Source organism: Triticum aestivum, chromosome 4A (assembly GCF_018294505.1).
Source record: "Triticum aestivum cultivar Chinese Spring chromosome 4A, IWGSC CS RefSeq v2.1, whole genome shotgun sequence".
In the NCBI taxonomy this organism is placed as follows: Eukaryota; Viridiplantae; Streptophyta; class Magnoliopsida; order Poales; family Poaceae; genus Triticum; species Triticum aestivum.
The window spans coordinates 2147462-2167326 of record NC_057803.1 but is presented as its reverse complement, the minus strand read 5'-3'; the positions used below and the strand labels follow the sequence as shown (position 1 = coordinate 2167326).

The following is a 19865-nucleotide window of genomic DNA, read 5'->3' as shown; positions in this document are numbered from 1 at the left end:
GCCATCAGATCAATGTACCCCACCTCTCGGCCACAACCATTAGTAGTTGCAACAGAATTTTTACAATTTCATCATAAACAAAGTTTGCAGGAGAAACAGGACATAAAACAGGGATACAACACCACGAAAGTAATCCTATCAAATGTCCCTAAGATGAACCATGCCAAGCTATCCTAAGAAGCTCCGCACTGCGATGATCGAGCAATCTTAGACATTTGAGAAGTAGAGTAGCCTGAGCATCGGTACACATGATCTTCCATTGAAGAACCAAAGAACCTACCAAACTTGGGATGCACTTCAAGATTTGCCATCTTCGCCCCTGAAACACAAATTCATTGCGCGAGGTCCATAAGCCCCACAAGGTAGCAGAGATGAAAATAATAATTACATCAAACTGTTTCTTTTGACTCCCAAAAGAGTACAAGGAATTAAACGGGTATGGTACAGGAATGCCAAGTATTTCAGCAATGATTATCCAAGTATTTTTTGCAACAATGTAATCAAATAAAAGGTTCTTAATGGATTCTAGCTCATTACCAAACACACAAGTGTGATCAGAAACATAACAACATTTAGCTAAATTATCCCTAGTCAAAATTTTGTGATGAAGGATAAGCCACAAGAAAACATGTATATTAGGTGGCACATTGATTTTCAAAATACGGTCTTTTAGGTTAGAAAATGCACCATCAAACTTGATCATTTTTTAGAAGGATTTAGCAGAGTAGGAGCTAGAGGGCTCAAGTAACCAAACAGGAGTATCATTATCAGAAGGCAGTACCCTTGTTTTCATAAGAGACACGAAATCAAACCATCCTTTTAGAATTTTCTCATGCACACATCTCCTAAAAATGATTTTTAGAACAACACCATCCCTGACCTAGGCAACAATAGCATCTTATTACTGGCAAATCTCAAAAATATCCTAGAACAAGGTTTTAAGTGAGCAATCATCAATCAAAATATCATGCCCGAAGGGAGTGTTGTGACCATTGCCCAGTTTCCATTTATAGAGAAGATTTAGCAGCAGCAAAGGCCCAGGATATACTTTTCCAAAAGCGAGATCCCAAACCAGGTTTAGCCCAAAGATATTGGGTTCGTTTGTACCAAATTTGAAACTTCATCAAGGAATAGATCATTGGGTCTATCATCAAGGAATCTTTTACTCCAAGAGACAATAGAGCAAGCTTCTTTCAATCATTGGGTCTATCATCAAGGAATCTTTTACTCCAAGAGGCAAGTACAACCATGTTAAAATCCCTAGGATTAGGGACCCCCATGCCACCAAATTCATTTGTTCTAGATATGAGTCCTGAGTTAGCCAGATGGTATTTGTGGTCATCCCCATATTTCCCCAAAAGAAGTGGCGCATCTGTGAAATAATGGCCTCAATATCCTTTCAAGGGAACACCCAAATTTGAAGGGAAAAGAACCACTGTGACAGCAGAAGATTTGGGCAAAACAATTAGTCAGATCTTCATCTACATGAATAGTGTGAAGGTCACTTTTATGGAAATTAATTCTTAAACCAGAAATATTTCCAAAACAAGAGAGAATCCACTTCAAATTCCTAGCATGGTCCATGGAGCCATCCAAGAAAAGCATGGCGTCATCTACATATTGCAGGTAGACCACTGTTGGAAACATAGTAGAAAACAAAAAAAATCGCCCTACGATCACCCAGGAACAATATGAAGACGCATATAAGGTTTGGATCACGATCGTTACCAAGAGTGCAGCGGAAGTAGATGAGTCGGTGTAGATCATACTTGGAGTCCTTCAAGCCGTAGATGAACGATCCCGCGAACCATCCATGAACGATCCCTCGAACGGAATATCGAAAGCACGACCTCTCTACTTGGTTGCAAGCATACGGTCTTCACAATCCCGCAGCGCTTCGCCGTCCAGAGTTAATCATCGCCGGAGAATTAGAGGAGGAGGTTGGAACCACACTGGGCTTCCAATTATGAGGATTAGAGGCACTAGGTCTACCTCTAATTAGATCAACTAGGATCAACTAGAACTAGAGGAGAACCCAAACTTGGGTATACAAAAGGGCCAATACGTCATGTATATATAGGTTAGAGGGGGAGGGAGGGGCTGCCACCAAGGAGGGAAAGTCCCTACTTGGGATGCTTCCTCCTCCCCCACTCCAATTCGGCCCCCCCTATAGGAAAGGGGGGCGCCACTTCCTTATGGGCCATGGTGGCAAATACTCTTTCCACTACTTGGCCTTTTAAGGCCCGTTGACGTTAAATTGAATAAAAGCCTTCTAAAAATTACTATAGTCTTTTATTATTAATTTAAAATCACCAAAAAAAATTCACCTATATATTATTTATCGAGAATACCCGGCATTGCCCGGTAAACTCTGAAACCCTTCTGGTAACCCCAAAATGCTTCCAGTTTCTCTGGGAACTATTTAGCATATTGTGATTACATTAAGCTTCTGACCTCGTAGGTTCGGTAAAACATAGATATGAATGAAACTCCTTCGTTCGTGGACGTCCATATCGATCCCTATGATTACACGAATGACATTCGAGTGAACCTTTGGTTATCATGTGATGTTCCCCTTGCCTCGCGATACTTTACAAAAACCCAAGGTGAGATATATCGGTATCCTCTTGAGTCATACACATGCTCACTATACCGATCTCCTCGTTACCGGTTTTCTTCTTCTTTCTCGTTGACATGTTCCGGCATCCCCGTGACATTGTCACCTGTGTCTGGCTAGACAATGATGGATGCCATCACACCGAGAGGGTACTAAGAATATATCTCCATCGTCGGAGAGCAAATTCCACTCTCGAGCTATCGTGTCCTTTGCCAGACTATCCGATGCACATGTAAGTTGTCGTTATGATCACCATGTTACAGATGACGTTTGAACGACCCTAAAGCTCATCGTATGGTAATAAGTGACTACGATACTCTCATGGTCTAAGGAACTAACTAAAACACACGTTAACACTTAGTATTATAACAATTGACTTATGACGATTTATCTAAAAGTATAACAAACAAGAATTGGATCAATTCAATATGATCGTTCTTCTAACATCATACTCTCAAAATTATTTGACACTATCGTTACTCTTAACGACATCTCAAGATCAAGAAAACGTGATCACGAACAACACTTGAGCTAGTCTTAGAGGCGAGACTAGGAATCTTATTTTATCGTTTATCGTTTATCGTTCTACACATGCATATGAGTTTTTCATTGAATCGCATATTCAAGGATCATAGTTGTTATAACATAGAATATAAACTCGTAATTATGAACACGAAAAGGTAATAATAGAATAATATTGCCTCTAGGGCATACTCCCAACAACCACACTGTCGGTGTACTGGAGTAGGGGTACCCTAGTACCCCGAACTTGTGCACGGGCAGTCGCAGCATCCCGCGGCAAGGCTTGCCGGGTGACCGCCAAGACCCTCTGTGGCTCCCTTGAAGACCATTCAAGAACAAAGTACTCAAACCAAGGCGCCGGCAAGAGGAGCTTGCCGGGAAGGCCAACCAAGGCCCCGGCAAGAGGAGCTTGCCGGGAAGGCCAACCCAGGCCCCGGCAAGAGGAGCTTGCCGGGAAGAGACAAGACCCCGGCAAGAGGAGCTTTCCGGGAAGGCCACTCAAGGCATACCAAGAAAGCTTGCCGCGACGCGCCCTGCGTCCCGGCAAGGCCCGGTGAGCGACAAGCTCCCAAACATGACAAGACGACGACCGCGGCAAGGAGCTTGCCGCGGGGAACCCCCACTTCGTGCCCGCGCTCCAGCACACCTGCTAACGTGTCGCTCTAGGACTCCCCCAAGCGCACGTGGCAGGAGGCTGTGCAGCTAGGAGTGCGCGGTGGCAAGCGGAGATGAAGAGAAGGCCATCGTGGCAAACGGTGGCGCTCCTAACGGTCACTTTTCGCACTGTTTAAGCAACTCAGACAGGCATTTAATGCCCTTGTCCCCTGCCGTCAGAGTTAGGTAGGGTGCACTGTATCCACAGTAGCGGTAGCTGCACCTACCGCATCCTTTTCCATTTTTACCCTTCTTGTCTACGTTGCCCCCTGTCGGTGACCCCTTGAGAGTATAAAAGGAGGCCCAGGCGCAACGTAGAAGGGGTTCAGCTAGTTCGGCCGGTTCAGCTAGTTCGGCCAGTTCGGCTCATTCAACACCAGGAACACTCTCATGCTCAGTCTGGCAGCGTCCGTCGCTCCTGAGCAAGAATTCAATACACACAAACAAGCAGCAGTAGGGTTTTACGCATCCGTGCGGCCTGAAGCTGGGTAAAAACCGCTCGCGTGTACCGCCTCGATCCTCTCTTTGTGCGACCTCCGCCCCCCGCCGAACCGAAAGGGGCCCTGTCCCCATAGGTGTTGGTGGAATCAGCATCCCCGACATCTCTGGCGCACCAGGTAGGGGGCGTCGAGATCGTGCGAACCCGATCCGACGTGCACGCGAGCTAAATCTTCATCGTCTTCACCGACATGCCACCGAAGAAGAAGGCTTCGGGGGCAACAGCCCCGTCTGCGTCACTTCCACCACCTCCGGAGCAGGCGGACGGTGGAGTGGACGCCGGCGGAAGAATGGACACCGACGAGGGTGCCCACAGCGCTGCCAAGTCCAAGGACAAGGCCGCGTAGACCTCGGCGTCCATACGCCCACCACGCCCATCTCAGGAAGGGCGGGACCAGCAGCGTCATAGCGTTCGCAGCGCCATACGTCCGCTGGCCCAAGATCAAGCTGGTGGTTCGCGTGGCGTTCAAGACCAGCATGCACGCCAGCATGCTGGCCCCAGTGAGGTGCGGTCGCCTGGACGGGACACTGCTCCTTCTAACTTGGTTAGGAGTCCGAGCATGTCCCGCTCCTCGCACCGTTCACCTCTGCCGCCCACCACGCCGGCGGAAGCCTTGGCGCGGGCCCAGCTACTCCTGGATTATCCTCCGACGGCGGACAAGACCGACGAATGGAGGGCCACTATCCAGAGCCTCATCGGCTTCGCCAACGGCGACACTGCGCGGCAACCAAGCGCCTCGCTGCCGCGGCAGGACAGCCGGACGCGAGCCGATGGCAACAAGACCGGGGAAGGTGCGACTTCCATGCACTCTCCACTACGAAGGCCAAAGTCGCCGACTCGCCGGGTCCACCCCGACAGCGGCTCCACCGCGTCGTCGGACCCACGAGCTCGTCGCGACCAGCGCCAAGTTCTTCATGAACGACAACAAGAAGACGCTCGAACCCGTATCGAGCGCCGAAGAGAAGATGTCAATCCGACAAGCGCGCTGGGCCCTCTGTTGACATGCATGCGCCAGGGGAACTAGGCGATCTGCCGTACGCGGTAGGTTATCCTGCATTCACCCGTGAGCTGCGGCAAGTCCAGTGGCCCAGCACAAAGAATTTCAAACCAGACGTACCAGAGAAGTATGACGGCAAGACGCATCCGTCGGAGTTTCTCAGCATCTACACCATCGCGGTGCAGGCTGCCGGGGGACGGGACGACAAGATCCTTGCCAACTACTTCCCGCTGGTACTCAAGCCCAATGTCAGATCTTGGCTCATGCACTTGCCGGACAACTCCATATCCTCCTGGGCTGATCTGTGACATCAGTTTGTCGGCGCCTTTACAGGCGGCCACAACCCGCATGGCCAAGAAAGCGATCTTCATCTGCTCGCCCAGAAGGAAGGAGAGCCACTGCGCAAGTACATTCAGAGATTCAGCCGTGTATAGCACAACATCCCAGACGTCCACCCCGCCGCGATCATTAGCGCGTTCCATCAGAATGTGCGAAACCGAAGGATGAGGGAGGAGATAGCGATGTGTAAGATCAGAGACGTTAGTGAGCTTTATGCCCTGGCCGACAAGTGTGCACGCGCTGAAGAGGGGAGGAGGCTCCCCGGAGAGGATACAGGAGCAGGAGGATCTGACAGTGAGGATGCCGCCCCGGCAAAGAAAGGCCGACGGCGGAACAACAGAAGGAGGAGGGGCAAGGATGTGCTAGCTGTCGAGCAGACCGACAACGAAGGTGGCGCCAAGGAAGCTAAAGCTGGTGGCTCCGACAAGGAGGCCCAGCCTGTGGCGGCCGCCGACAAGCAGGACGGCTCCGGCAAGCAGTATTGTAAGATCCACCGCACTAGGGGTCACGATCTCCAGAATTGCAAGAAGGTTGAGCAGCTCGTTGGGCTACAGAGGTGCTGGTGGATCCGGCAAGAAACGTCTCGGCCGAGGAGGACGCCGCGGCAAGGCCAAGCAGCGGCAAGGAGACAGACCTCCCCGCGGCCGTGACAAGGATGAAGATGACGACGATGACGAAGACATGGATGATGACGAGGCCGACGAGCAGGAATTTCAGAAAGCCACAGAGGTCCTGTGCGTTGACGGTGGTGCTTCTTTGCATACTTCGCACCGCCAACTCAGGCAGTGGATGCGGGAAGTGAATGCAGCAGAGCCATCCATAGAGTCACGCAAGCCTCTGAAATGGTCCAGCACGCCTATCATCTTCGACATTGAGGATCACCCTGATCGCGTAACTGCGGTCGGGTGCTTGCCGATGTTGGTTTCACCAACTATCCGCAACCTCAAGGTCACGAAGATGCTAGTTGACGGCGGGGCCGGCTTGAATCTGATCTCCTCCGTGGTCCTTCAGAAACTCCAGATCCCTGACAGCGAGCTCGAGGAGACCGGCACATTCCAAGGAATCAGCCCGGGAAGAAGCAAGCCGAAGGGAAAGATCACGCTGCCGGTCACATTTGGCAGCGAGATGAACTTCAGAACTGAGAGGGTCACATTTGACGTTGCCAATTTTCCATTGCCCTACAATGGGATCCTTGGCCGTCCAGCGCTCGCCAAGTTTATGGCAGCCTCTCACTATGCATACAACATGCTCAAGATGCCAGGCCTGATAAGTGTCATCTCTGTCCCCGGCGACAAGAAGGATGCCCTTATCTGCGCCGACAAAATCTACCGGGAAGCAGCAGCCGCAGCTGATCACAACATACTTGCCGCTGAAGCTCCCGGGGGGAAGAAGAAGACGAAGTCCGGCAAGAGCTCTGATGCCCACTCCGGCAAGCGCACCTCTTCGGAGTGCTGCGCTACCGTCGAGGACGCACCATCGAGATCCACCGGCAAGTGCAAGAAGACGATGGCAGCTCCACCCGAGACCAAGAAGGTGCCCGCCAAGAAGGACGGCACTGGTGGTACCTTCACCATCAGTGCCATGCTTGACCCCAAATAGGAAAGCGTGCTCGTTGCTTTCCTGCGGGCGAATGTCGACGTGTTTGCATGGCAACCGTCTGATATCCCCGGTGTTCCCAGGAAAGTAATTGAGCACCACCTTGCCGTCTGTCCTCATGCGCGGCCCGTCAAGCAGAGAGTCAGGAAGCAAGCAGTGGAGCGCCAAGAGTTCATTGAAGAAGAGATCAGGAAATTGGAAGCAGCAGGCCTTGTCAGAGGAGTGCTCCATCCCACGTGGTTGGCCAATCCTGTAGTCGTGCGCAAGGCAAACGGGAAATGGAGGCTTTGTATAGACTTCACTGATGTCAATAAAGCTTGTCCCAAAGATCCATTTCCCTTGCCGCGCATTGACCAGATTGTTGACTCCACAGCTGGATGTGATTTGCTTTCATTTCTTGATGCATACTCAGGATACCATCAGATCTTCATGGCAGAAGAAGATGAGGAAAAAACCGCATTTATCACCCCTTGCGGCACATACTGTTTTATACGGATGCCCTTTGGGTTGAAGAATGCTGGTTCAACATTTGCAAGGGTAGTCCATGTCGCTTTTGAGACACAGATACACAGAAATGTGGAAGCCTACATGGATGATATAGTGGTCAAGAGCAAGGACAAGGCTACCCTGATCCAAGATTTAGATGAAACTTTTGCAAATCTGCGCAAAATCAATCTCAAGCTCAACCCCGAGAAGTGCGTGTTTGGAGTCCCTTCCGGCAAGCTTCTCGGGTTCTTTGTGTCTCAGCGGGGAATTGAAGCCAACCCCGACAAGATCAAGGCAATCGAGCAGATTGAAGCACCGAAGCGCGTCAAGGATGTGCGAAGGCTTGCCGGTTGTGTGACTGCTCTCAGCAGGTTTATCTCTAAGTCTGCTAAGTGCGCCCTACCGTTTTTCAAAATATTGAAAAAGGCAGGTCCAATGAAATGGACTCCGGAAGCGGAGGCCGCGCTGCAAGACTTGAAGAGGTACTTGTCCTCCACTCCAATACTTGTCGCACCTAAGCCACAAGAGAAGTTGTTGCTGTACCTAGCGGCAACCAATCAAGTGGTTAGTGCTGCGTTAGTAGCGGAGAGGGAGGCGGACGACGAGCCAGCAACCACAGCAAGTGAATCCAGCGACAAGCAGGGGGCTTCTCCGACAAGCTCTGGTCCCGACAAAGATGAGTATGCGCAGACGTGCAAGGAGGTGCAGAAGAAGATGGTGCAGCGCCCAGTTTACTTTGTCAGCTCCCTTCTCCAGGGGGCTAGGTCGAGGTACTCTGGTGTGCAAAAATTGCTTTTCGGCCTTCTCATGGCCTCGAGAAAGCTGCGCCATTACTTCCAGGCACACGAGATCACAGTTGTCACTCGCTTTCCGCTGAAGAGGATACTGCAGAATCCAGAAGCAACAGGCAGGATTGTCGAGTGGGCATTGGAACTGTCAAGCTTTGGCCTAAAGTTTGAGAGCACTGCAACAATCCAAAGCAGGGCATTGGCAGAGTTCATAGCAGAGTGGACGCCAACTCCAGATGAAGAAATTCCAGAGACGAGCATCCCCGTCAAGGAGACAAACAAAGAGTGGCTGATGTATTTTGATGGTGCCTTCTCGCTGCAAGGCGCCGGTGCTGGCGTGCTGCTTATCGCACCCACCGGAGAGCACCTCAAGTACGTAGTCCAGATGCACTTTCCCAAGGAGCAAGCAACGAACAATACTACAGAGTATGAGGGTTTGCTTGCCGGCCTCAGAATCGCAGTCGACCTTGGGATCAAGAAACTCATTGTAAGGGGTGACTCGCAGCTTGTCGTCCGCCAAGTGAACAAGAACTACCAGAGTCCATTGATGGAAACTTATGTTGATGAAGTGAGAAAGCTAGAAGCACACTTTGACGGCCTGCAAATGGAACACGTTCCGCGAGCTCAGAACGACATTGCTGATGGTCTGTCAAAGTGCGCTACACTAAAGTTACCTGTGGAACCAGGCATCTTTGTGCTCAACCTGACTCAACCATCCGTGACACCATCAACTGGGCAGAATAAGAAGAGGAAGTTGGTTTCTGGTGACTACTTTCCGGCAGAGCTTCCCGAAGCCGCCGCCAAGAAGGTCCCCAAGATCGACGCCAAGAGTGCTGAGGAGCAGTCTGCTCCGGCGAACCTCTTGGTTTGTTCCGTTGAAGCAAACGCTCCCGACAAGTTTCGCTCCGGCAAGCTTGCCGGGGAATATCACGCTCCGGCCGAACCGCAGGTTCTTGCCGTAGAAGCGGATGTTCCCGCAGCAACAGATACGCCTTTAGTCCTTGTTGTCGAGCCACAAGCTCCAGCATGGGCGCAGCAGATTGTCCATTTCCTTCAGACAGGAGAGCTTCCCGAAGAGCAAGAAGAAGCTGAAAGAGTAGCCCGGCAGTCAAGTATGTACAAGTTTGTCGACAACACACTGTACAGAATAAGACTCAACGATGTGAAATTGAAGTGCATTCGCCGGGAAGATGGACAACAGCTGTTGGCAGAGATACATGGAGGCATATGTGGTCACCACATTGGCGCAAGAGCGCTTGTCGGCAAAGCATTCCGACAAGGCTTCTTCTGGCAGACAGCCCTCCAGGATGCAACTGCACAAGTAACCAAGTGTGAAGCGTGCCAGTTCCATTCCAAGCAGATACACCAGCCAGCTCAAGCTCTCCAGACGATCCCTTTATCCTGGCCATTTTCGGTCTGGGGGCTCGACATCCTCGGCCCCTTCCCCCGAGCTGTCGGGGGCTTTGAGTTCTTGTACGTTGCAATCGACAAGTTCACAAAGTGGCCGGAAGTGGAACCAGTGAGGAAGGTGACAGCACAGTCAGCAGTCAAGTTCTTCAGGTCGATTGTTTGCCGTTTTGGGGTTCCTAACAGGATCATCACCGACAACGGCACGCAATTTACGAGCTGCACCTTCATGCAGTATGTCCAAGATCTTGGCGCCAAGATCTGCTTCGCTTCTGTTGCTCACCCGAGAAGCAACGGTCAAGCGGAGAGGGCAAATGCTGAAGTGCTGCGAGGCCTCAAGACCAGAACTTCCGACAGGCTGCACAAGTGCGGAAGAAACTGGATCGAGGAGCTGCCGGTGGTTCTTTGATCGATCAGGACGACGCCAAATCGAGCCACTGGCCAGACACCCTTTGCTCTAGTCTATGGAGCAGAGACAGTTCTCCCCACGGAACTCGTTTACGGGTTACCTCGAGTGCTCGCTTATGACGAGCTCGAGCAAGAGCAGCTGCGACAAGATGACGCGCTGCTCCTTGAGGAAGACCGTCTCCAGGCTGCCGTGCGAGCCACTCGCTACCAGCAAGCTTTGCGTTGCTACCATAGCCACAAATTTAAAGCCAGGAGCTTCGAGGAAGGCGACCTTGTTCTTCGGCGTGTTCAGTCCGCCAAGAATTCCAACAAGTTGACGCCGAAGTGGGAAGGCCCTTATCGGGTGAAACGAGTCACTAGGCCCGGCGCTGTCCGCCTTGAGACCGAAGATGGCATTCCGGTGAGCAACTCTTGGAACATTGAACATCTTTGTAAGTTTTACCCGTAAGGCGCGGTTGCCAGAAGCTTTTCCGGCAACCACCTTTTGTACAAGTCTTGCCGCTGTTGCATGTAATCCTTTGTACAAAGCCGGGCGCAGACCCCGTGCACCAGTAAAGCTCATGTGCCCCGCACATCTTGTCAATTCTTTTATGCTATAATCCTTTTTCGCATATGTTATCTGACACTTTGTGCAGCACTAGACCCCGGTAAGCAATAACGAGCCCAAGGCTCCATATCATTACTTTGTTTCTCTGTTTCTTTCTCAAAAGAAGGAAGGTTCCCTCGACCACAAGGTTTACCGGGGAGGGGAAGGAGAAGATAATGGTGTGGACCAGGCCGTTCAAGAAAGTTTCTCCTTGCCGGGAAGCAGACGACAAAAAAGCTAAGTTGCCAAAGCTTGAGCAATCATTTTTTTTTAAGTTTTCGAGTTACTTTCCTTAAACGACCGTGCTTTATATGGAAAACCTGTGCGCGGAGGAACCAACTCGTAGCTAGTTGCGCCTTTACTTTGTTTCGAGTCCGCTCAACAACTTAAGTGAGCTGCTAGCGCCCTTACTTTGCTTCGAGTCCGCTCAGCAACTTAAGTGAGCCGCTAGCGCCCTTACGTTGTTTCGAGTCCGCTCAACAACTTAAGTGAGCTGCAACTAGTTGCGACAAGGTTGCTTGTCGGTAGCAACCCCGCCAGCAGGCTGCTGAAGTTCCGCACTCGGCGCTCGTGGCAAGGGTACCTGCGCCAGCAAGTTTCCCTAGAAAGCGTAGGGCAGAGCCATACAAAGCCAAGAGTCGAGTAAAGGAAGTAACACAGCAATTTTTTGCCTAAGATAGAGTTATATTACAAAAATAACTTGTCGCGCCTCTAATAAAGTGTTCCCATGACATGACTGGCAACGACAAGAGAAGAAGAAAACAGACGGCGCCTGGGCCCCGGCGAGCCAGTATCGCTGGGGGCTGTGAGTGCCAAGAATCGTCCACGGCAAACCAGAGTTGCCGGGGGCTGCAATATCAGATAAGTCTTTCATCCCTCATCATGCATCCTCTTATGGACTGGGGAATGCGAAACCGCGTTTCTTCCTGAAAACTACCGTGCTCCCTCAACTCTAGGCCCTGGGGCTCGTTCCCGGGGCCAAGTTTGGTCGTAGTCGCGGCAGCAAAGGGATGAAACGAGGAGACCGTACCCACCTCGTTCCCGCCTCCGTCAAAGGCGTGAGAAAGGTCGAGCGACGTGGGAAGGCGGCAGGGCTTGTTGCCGGGAGATGAAATGTCTGTCCAAGGGACACCAAGGGTTTGCTCCTTGACGTGGGTTCAACTCACGAGACAAATAACCCGGCAAGCATCCCCTTTTCACTAAAAAACATCCCACTCAGGTACAGCCCATAGAGGATGAAAAACATGAAAGAGAGGATTACAAGTTCTAGATACAGCTAAGGCCCGAAGGCTTACAAATTAAAAAGATAAGATGGCCGTAATCCCTTTCTTGTCCCTCTCTTCAGGAGGCAGGTCAAGGAGGCGAAAAGGGCAAAAGGAGTGCCTAGGCGAGCTACGGGTGCCAGAAGACACCAAGAGAACACCCCGGGGGCCGTCCGAAGGCTGGACGGCGGTGGCGGCACCGGAAGCGGGGATCGAAGACGGAGCGGCAGGACGTCAGCACACTGTCGAGGGCACCACGCCCTCGTACTCCGACCTGACGGCCTTGTCGCCAGCCCTCTTCCCCTTCCGCAGCCTCCCTACGCCAGCCGCCCAAGGAGACGAGCCCGGGGAGTTCAAGGAGCCGGCGACACGGATGATGGGGCCGCCGGTGCCGCGCGAAGCGGCGCCCGACGCCTAGTCGGACCCGCTACCCCGCCGCCCGCTACCCTCGTCGTCGCTGTCGCTCTCCTCCTCGTCACTCTCGCTCGAGGAGGAGCCTTCGCTGTCGAAGGAGCTGTCCACGCAGCACTTCGCCCGAGTGCCGAAGCACCCGAAGACCTTGACGGAGAGGAGATCGCCCTCCATCAACTTAAAATGGAGGGTAAACCCCTCCATCAAGCTGTGGATGTGGGCGAACGTCTTCCACCCTCGATCAAGATACATCACGTTAGGGGCTGGGAATACAACGCGGACTCGCGTGCCGCTGATCCCACAGCCCCTCATGTGCAGTCTCAGTGTCTCGGGCGGATCCAACTCCATCGCGTGCGTAAACGGAGCTGGAAGACGGAGGCGACGACGAGGCGCCCGGCGCAGCCTGACGAAGAACTCGCAAGGGTCGTCCCCTATATGGACCGCCGTGGGGGGCGGAGCCGCCGGCGGAGGTGAAGCTGACGCGCCGCCCCGTCCGCCTCTTCCCCGAGCGCCTCGACCTCGTCCTCGACCTCGTCCGCGACCTCGCCCCCTCCCTCTTCCCCTTATGGCTGGCTCTGCCACCACGGGCGCGGAAGATGGAGAGATGCGCTGTCTGGCGGCGACCCTCGCCGCCACCGATGAAGGGCCTGGGTTCCCTTTCTCCATGGCGAATGAGAGAAAGGGGAGCAGAAGCTGAAGAAAGGAGGAGATGAGAGAGTGCGGTTTCCTGTGCTCCCCTCCCGCTCTTTATAAAGGAGCGAGGTGGGGGCTCGGCCGCCCCGCTCAGCGAATCAAGGCACGGGAAGAGCAGGGAGTCGGGGCCATCCCGCTGCCTCTACTCGCGACGGCCCAGTTTCCCACTTCCACCGTCCGCGACCCCAAGCGCATGGGAGCCGCGTGGCGGAGATGCAGAACCAGGGAGACGGGTGAGGCGGCCTCACTCCGCCCCGTGATCGCGGGGAGTGGACGTCCCGAAAACCGCGCACCGGCCCCGTCCAGTAAATGCATCACGCCCCCACGCCTACCTCCGTTTAGGGAGGAGGGCGTGAACCGTCCCCATCATCGTGGCCTGACGCATGCTCGAGGGCCTTAGCCCCGCGCACGCCGCCCGCGTCACCCACGACGCTGCGTTTGACGCGTGCCGTTCTAGGCGTGCGCGGTGGGAGCGGAGAGATATGCGGCGTGACCTAGGCCGCGTGTGCCCGTGCACTGTTTTGGGCCTGGCCCAACAGCGCTCGGCATCGTGTATGGCCCAGGCCCGGGGGCTCCTGTCGGTGTACTGGAGTAGGGGTACCCTAGTACCCCGAACTTGTGCACGGGCAGTCGCAACATCCCGCGGCAAGGCTTACCGGGTGACCGCCAAGACCCTCCGTGGCTCCCTTGAAGACCATTCAAGAACAAAGTACTCAAACCAAGGCCCCGGCAAGAGGAGCTTGCCGGGAAGGCCAACCAAGGCCCCGGCAAGAGGAGCTTGCCGGGAAGAGACAAGACCCCGGCAAGAGGAGCTTGCCGGGAAGGCCACTCAAGGCATACCAAGAAAGCTTGCCGCGACGCGCCCTGCGTCCCGGCAAGGCCCGGTGAGCGACAAGCTCCCAAACACGACAAGACGACGACCGCGGCAAGGAGCTTGCCGCGGGGAACCCCCACTTCGTGCCCGCGCTCCAGCACACCTGCTAACGTGTCACTCTAGGCGCGGGGAACCCCCACTTCGTGCCCGTGCTCCAGCACACCTGCTAACGTGTCACTCTAGGACTCCCCCAAGCGCATGTGGCAGGAGGCTGTGCAACTAGGGGTGCGCGGTGGCAAGCGGAGATGAAGAGAAGGCCATCGTGGCAAACGGTGACGCTCCTAACGGTCACTTTTCGCACTGTTTAAGCAACTCAGACAGACATTTAATGCCCTTGTCCCCTGCCGTCAGAGTTAGGTAGGGTGCACTATGTTCACAGTAGCGGTAGCTGCACCTACCGCATCATTTTCCATTTTTACCCTTCTTGTCTACGTTGCCCCCTGTCGGTGATCCCTTGATAGTATAAAAGGAGGCCCGGGCGCAACGTAGAAGGGGTTCAGCTAGTTCGGCCGGTTCAGCTAGTTCGGCCAGTTCGGCTCATTCAACACCAGGAACACTCTCACGCTCAGTCTGGCAGCGTCCGTCGCTCCTGAGCAAGAATTCAATACACACAAACAAGCAGCAGTAGGGTTTTACGCATCCGTGCGGCCCGAAGCTGGGTAAAAACCGCTCGCGTGTACCGCCTCGATCCGCTCTTTGTGCGACCTCCGCCCCCCGCCGAACCGAAAGGGGCCCTGTCCCCATAAGTGTTGGTGGAATCAGCATCCCTGACACACACCTCTAGGAATAACATGAGGAAGAAGACTAGAGATCAAACTATGATGAAAAGCTTTGGAGAGCATCTTAGAGAAGACATCAACAACTAAGTTGAACAGCGAAGGAGACAGAGGATTTCCTTGTTTAAGTCCTTTGCCCCCAAAAAAGTGAGCCCCATGGTGCCATTAATTCTCACAGACAAAAAACTTTGAAATAGAGTACTACATATCCACCCAATCCATTTACTCCCAAAGCCTCTAGAAGTGAGCAATTCCCAACTCACTCTGCCATAAACTTTCTCATAGTCAACTTTCAAAATGTAAACACTGGTACTGGTCCTATGAATCCCATGTATTACCTCATGAGCCATAACAACACTCTCTAATATAAACTTCCCTTTAATGAAGTAGTTTGATCAGTAGACATAAGTGTGTCACAAATAAGTGAAACTCTAGTGGTCATAGCTTTAGTAAAAATCTTGATGGCACATTTACTCACGATAACAGGGTGAAATTTCTTCATTTCTTTGGCATGGGGCTCTTTAGGAATCAAAGTAATAACTGCAAAGTTAAGACGGTAGAAATCTACACCCCAGCCTGAAACCTAGCCAACCACATATGAAGTGATTCCTTTTGGTTAACATTAACACATCTGTGCTTTTATGCATGTAGATATTTGAAGAGAAAATGAGAGTGAAAGCTGACAAATTGAAGGAGGACATCAACTTGTTGTTCAACAATACTATGGTAGAACAATTGACTTTATTGGATGCACTCCAACGTCTTGGAATAGATCACCTTTTCCAAGAACAAATCAACACCGTGATTAACGAAATCTACGAGAGTGAATCCAATAGTTCTAGCCTCTATGAGGTTGCTCTTCGATTTTGCTTGCTTAGAGAACATGGACTTTGGATATCTCCAGGTATCTATCATATTTCCATTTTTGTATTTGCTAACGTCTGTAGAAAAAAAGTACAGCTCGAAAGTAACATCTGCGTGGAAGGGGGAGACCAACAGGGCCCTCGCGCACCCAATATTTTAGTTTTGCTTGCATTATGCATATGAATAGTGGCAAAAAATTTATTTACTCCTTTGACCGCCCCCATCAGCATAAAAAAATTGGTAGTCCTCTTCGGGCCGATGTGCTTGGATGCCGCTCCATGTGTCGGCACGGGGCGCACGCCGCGTCCGATGCTTGCTCCATCGCAGCTAGTGGCCTTGTCACCTTCTAGGCTTCTCTTTCGCAGCTCCACCAGGCCTCCTGCGCTACCCGACCAGCAGCTCGCATGAAGGAGGCTAAGAGGAAGTTGGCCGATGCGTTTGTATTGTCCTCAGAGACCAGGAAGAGAGCACATGACTAGTAGCTTGTGCCTACAACAGATCTTGGAAGGGGGTACCCTAGCTAGCCGCCAACGTCATGTCCTTCCAGTGTCCTCCTCCCATGGCTACCTGCCTACTGGGCTCAATTTTTGTAGCACACACTTCTGCCTTTTATGTACTCCTCATCTCACCAGAACACAATACAACACATGCTAGTTAGTGGAGTATAACTAGCAGACAACCACTTCCCCACTAACTAGCATTCACACACTCACACATGGTCTCCGCCCCCGACGCGACCCTGGGATACTTCGTTCGGCTTGGTGCTGATGCAATTCCTGTGCATGACCATCTATCTAGGACTCCTGAGTTGGAGCTCCACTTACTTTGTTCTACACTTGACCTCATGCGGTTCCCTGTGGTAAGACGAGCGGACCCTAGCCTAGGGAGGGTGTCTTCAGTTCAAGGCAGGGGCAGTGTACCATATGATCAAAAGGTCCAGCTGCGAACTCCCCCTCAAGGTCAAGGTTCGCCTGGATTATACGACATGGTAACACTCGTACACATGCCTTCCTTCATCCAGTCGGTTGCCTTGACTATGACGACTACCTTTTCTTCCTGGGGCATTCAGGGACAATCGTGCACCTCTTCTTGGAGTGCCCCCATTTACGTCTTATGTGGGTGCGTATCCTCGGCTGTCGCCCCTTGTCTGTCGTTTGCACAATGGAAAAGTTTGGTGCGCCTTCTCTGCCTGTCACCCCTCCTGGAGTCGTCCTCTCCTCAGCACGATGATGTGCTCTGCCCTTTGGGTAGTCTAGAAGTCTAGGAAACATATGGTGTTCGATAACATCCATACCTCGGATCTTTACCTGGGACATTCGATCCAAGAGAATCTTCTCTTGTGGATCCAATAATCACTCCACTAGCTTCAGTGGCTTGATCCAATAATCACTCCACTAGCTACACAGGCACTTATGCATGTTGTTTCTAGTCGTGTGGCCGGCAAAGGCACTAGCGGTGCCCGAAGGTGGTGATTTCGCCCAGATCGGATCGTCGCATGCCCTCAAGTGGAGCCGGACGCCGGTGTCCGCGTCCCCATCGGATCGCGTCCATCCTCATGTAGAGGGGGAGGCACAAGCCAAGGAGTCGCCCGGCGATTTGTGACTGCTGCTCCCAGAATTCGCCAGGCTAGAGGAGGCATGTGGCCTTGTCCTTGGCAACACCACCACTCGTGACCACCGTAGTGGACGCGACGCCAACATGGCATGTCGGAGCGGAACAGTGACAATGGCAGGTGTGGGCTGGTGCAAAGCATGGTGGTTTGAGGCTTGTCGGATCTAGCATGATGCATCGAGCATTGGCTCGATCTTATGGAGAGGTTGTGTGTGGCATTCCTCTCCTTCACTAGTTTGCCGTGGCAGCAAAAGCTGACGTGGCCAGTTCCGGCTAGATAGCATGTCGGAGCGGGCACCTGCTCACTTCGTCATCCAAGCGGCACATCAAGCGACGGCGGCTGCTAGATGTTGTTGTGATGCGCACCACAATGATCAGTGGAATGTGGTGTGGCAGTGTTCGGAAGCAATGTGAACAGGCCATAGAGTGGTGGACGAAGACTATGGCAGCAGACATCACAGATGTATTTGCTCTAGGTGAAAACTCATGATCTAGTCTCGATTGACCAGACAGTGTCAACTTGCATGCGTTGTTACCTTGTAGAAGGTGTTGGTTTGAAGCTTTATTTTGATGGTGATAGCCCCTGGTATGACATGGTTGGACTACCCAACATCGACATGCGAGCAATAATTTCTTCTTGAAGGCTACGTCTTTTTGTATGTTTTTTGGTGGTAGATGGAGATGTTGTCATGAGACTTGCCCTATGTGGATGGCCTTCAAGTTTTTTTTTGTTTGTTAGATGGAGATGATGTCATGAGGCTTGCCCTTTCTGTCATGAGGCATTGTCGCATCGGTGTCGCCGCGTCACCCGTTAGTGAAGGAGTAGTAGTAAAACAGAAGGATTTCCATAAAAAAATGGCACATGCAGAGTTGGGAGCGACTTTACTATAATTCAAAATGGTGCCCAGGCTCATCTACAACCGGTGAGCAGAGAATTAAAGAATAAACAGTACACAAATTTTGAAAAAACTGAAATTTTTTGGCATCTAAGATGCTCATGTGCGCAAGGTGCGTGCAAATTTTTGTGGTGTTTGGACATCCGAGAAATTCATAAAAAGACGACTCTGAATAGTGTTCTTTTCAAAGTTTCTAGAACACCTGGATTTTTTTTCTTGGCACGAGCTCCTCATATGTTAAGACACCATGAAAATTTGCATGCACCTTGCGCACATGACCATCTTGAATATATAGAAATTTCAGCTTTTTAATACCTTTTTAATTTACTGTTCACCTCGGATGTAACGATCCTAGGTGCAAAATCACCGCTCTCTCGCGACTTTAGCACTAAACTGGGTGGTGCACTAAGTTATTTGGTGCATTAAGCCATGCCTAGAGACGGAGACCCCAAAGATGACAGATAACCATCCAGGCACTGGCTTGCCATTCTTAGCAGCTACTCCATGAACTACTCAACTACATGGACTCTTCGGTTTCCTCCCTTTCCGACGGTCCAAGCAACCTCTTCACCGGACCCGATCCCCCCATGGCGGCACGCATTCGCAATGTGCCCATCGCCGACCATGTTCCCATCAAGCTCTCCCACACCGCCAGCAACATCTATGCATGGAAGACCTACTTCAGCCTTCTCTTTAGCGAGTACAATCTTTGCAACCACCTCGACGGCACCGACAACCTCTTTGTCATGCGCACCATGCGAGTATATGACCATGAGGTGATTCGGCATCGATAGTAGGATGGTTTCTTCCTTCATCAGCGAAAGTATGAACATGAGCTTCTTGACCATGCTGATATGCTTAATTGCAAGCCCATGGCCACGCCTATCGAAGGCCAAGATCTCCTCCACCGACGGTCCTCTAGCTCCGGACGCCTCCTTTTATCCATCTATTGGCGCCCTTCAGTACTTGACACTCACTCGCCCAGAGTTGCAGTATGTTGTTCATCGGGTGTGTCTCCACATGCATTCTCCTCGTGATGCTCGCTGGTCCTCGGTGAAGCAGATCTTGTGCTAAATCTACGGTCATATGGATCTTGGCCTCACCTTATCAGCCTCACCCTCCACCGACATTGTTGCGTACTATGATGCTGATTGGGCTCACCGCTCCATGTTTGAATATTGTTTCTTCCTTGGACCCACGCTCATCTCGTGGTCATCTAAGCGATAGCCCACTGTCTTTCGTTCGAGTGCTGAGGTCGAGTATCGCGTCGTGGACAATGCCGTTGCTGGGTGCACGTGACTTCACCAACTCCTCGAGCTATGTTGCCTTGTCAACAAGGCCACTGTGGTGTATTGCGACAATATCTCTACGGTATATCTCTCCGCAAATTTGGTTCACCATCGTCGCACAAAGCACATCGAGCTTGATATTCACTTTGTTCGTGAGTAGGTGGCTCTTGGGAACGTTCGAATATTTCATGCTCCTACAACGCAACAGTTTGCGGATATCATGACGAAGGGCTTACCGACATCCACTTTTGACGAGTTCGGTCTAGTCTTTGCATCTCTAGCAACGACGC

General features: G+C 51.9%; 1 protein-coding gene across 1 annotated transcript in view; it reads left to right on the top strand.

Annotated features, from left to right (window-relative positions):
• The window catches only part of LOC123088678 (tau-cadinol synthase-like), a 24887-nt gene that overhangs the window by 2127 nt on the left and 2895 nt on the right, over nt 1–19865 (top strand). The window contains exon 2 of the mRNA XM_044510911.1: nt 15567–15819. Within this exon, the coding sequence (XP_044366846.1) occupies nt 15567–15819 (253 nt within the window). The remainder of the gene's footprint in view (nt 1–15566; nt 15820–19865) is intronic.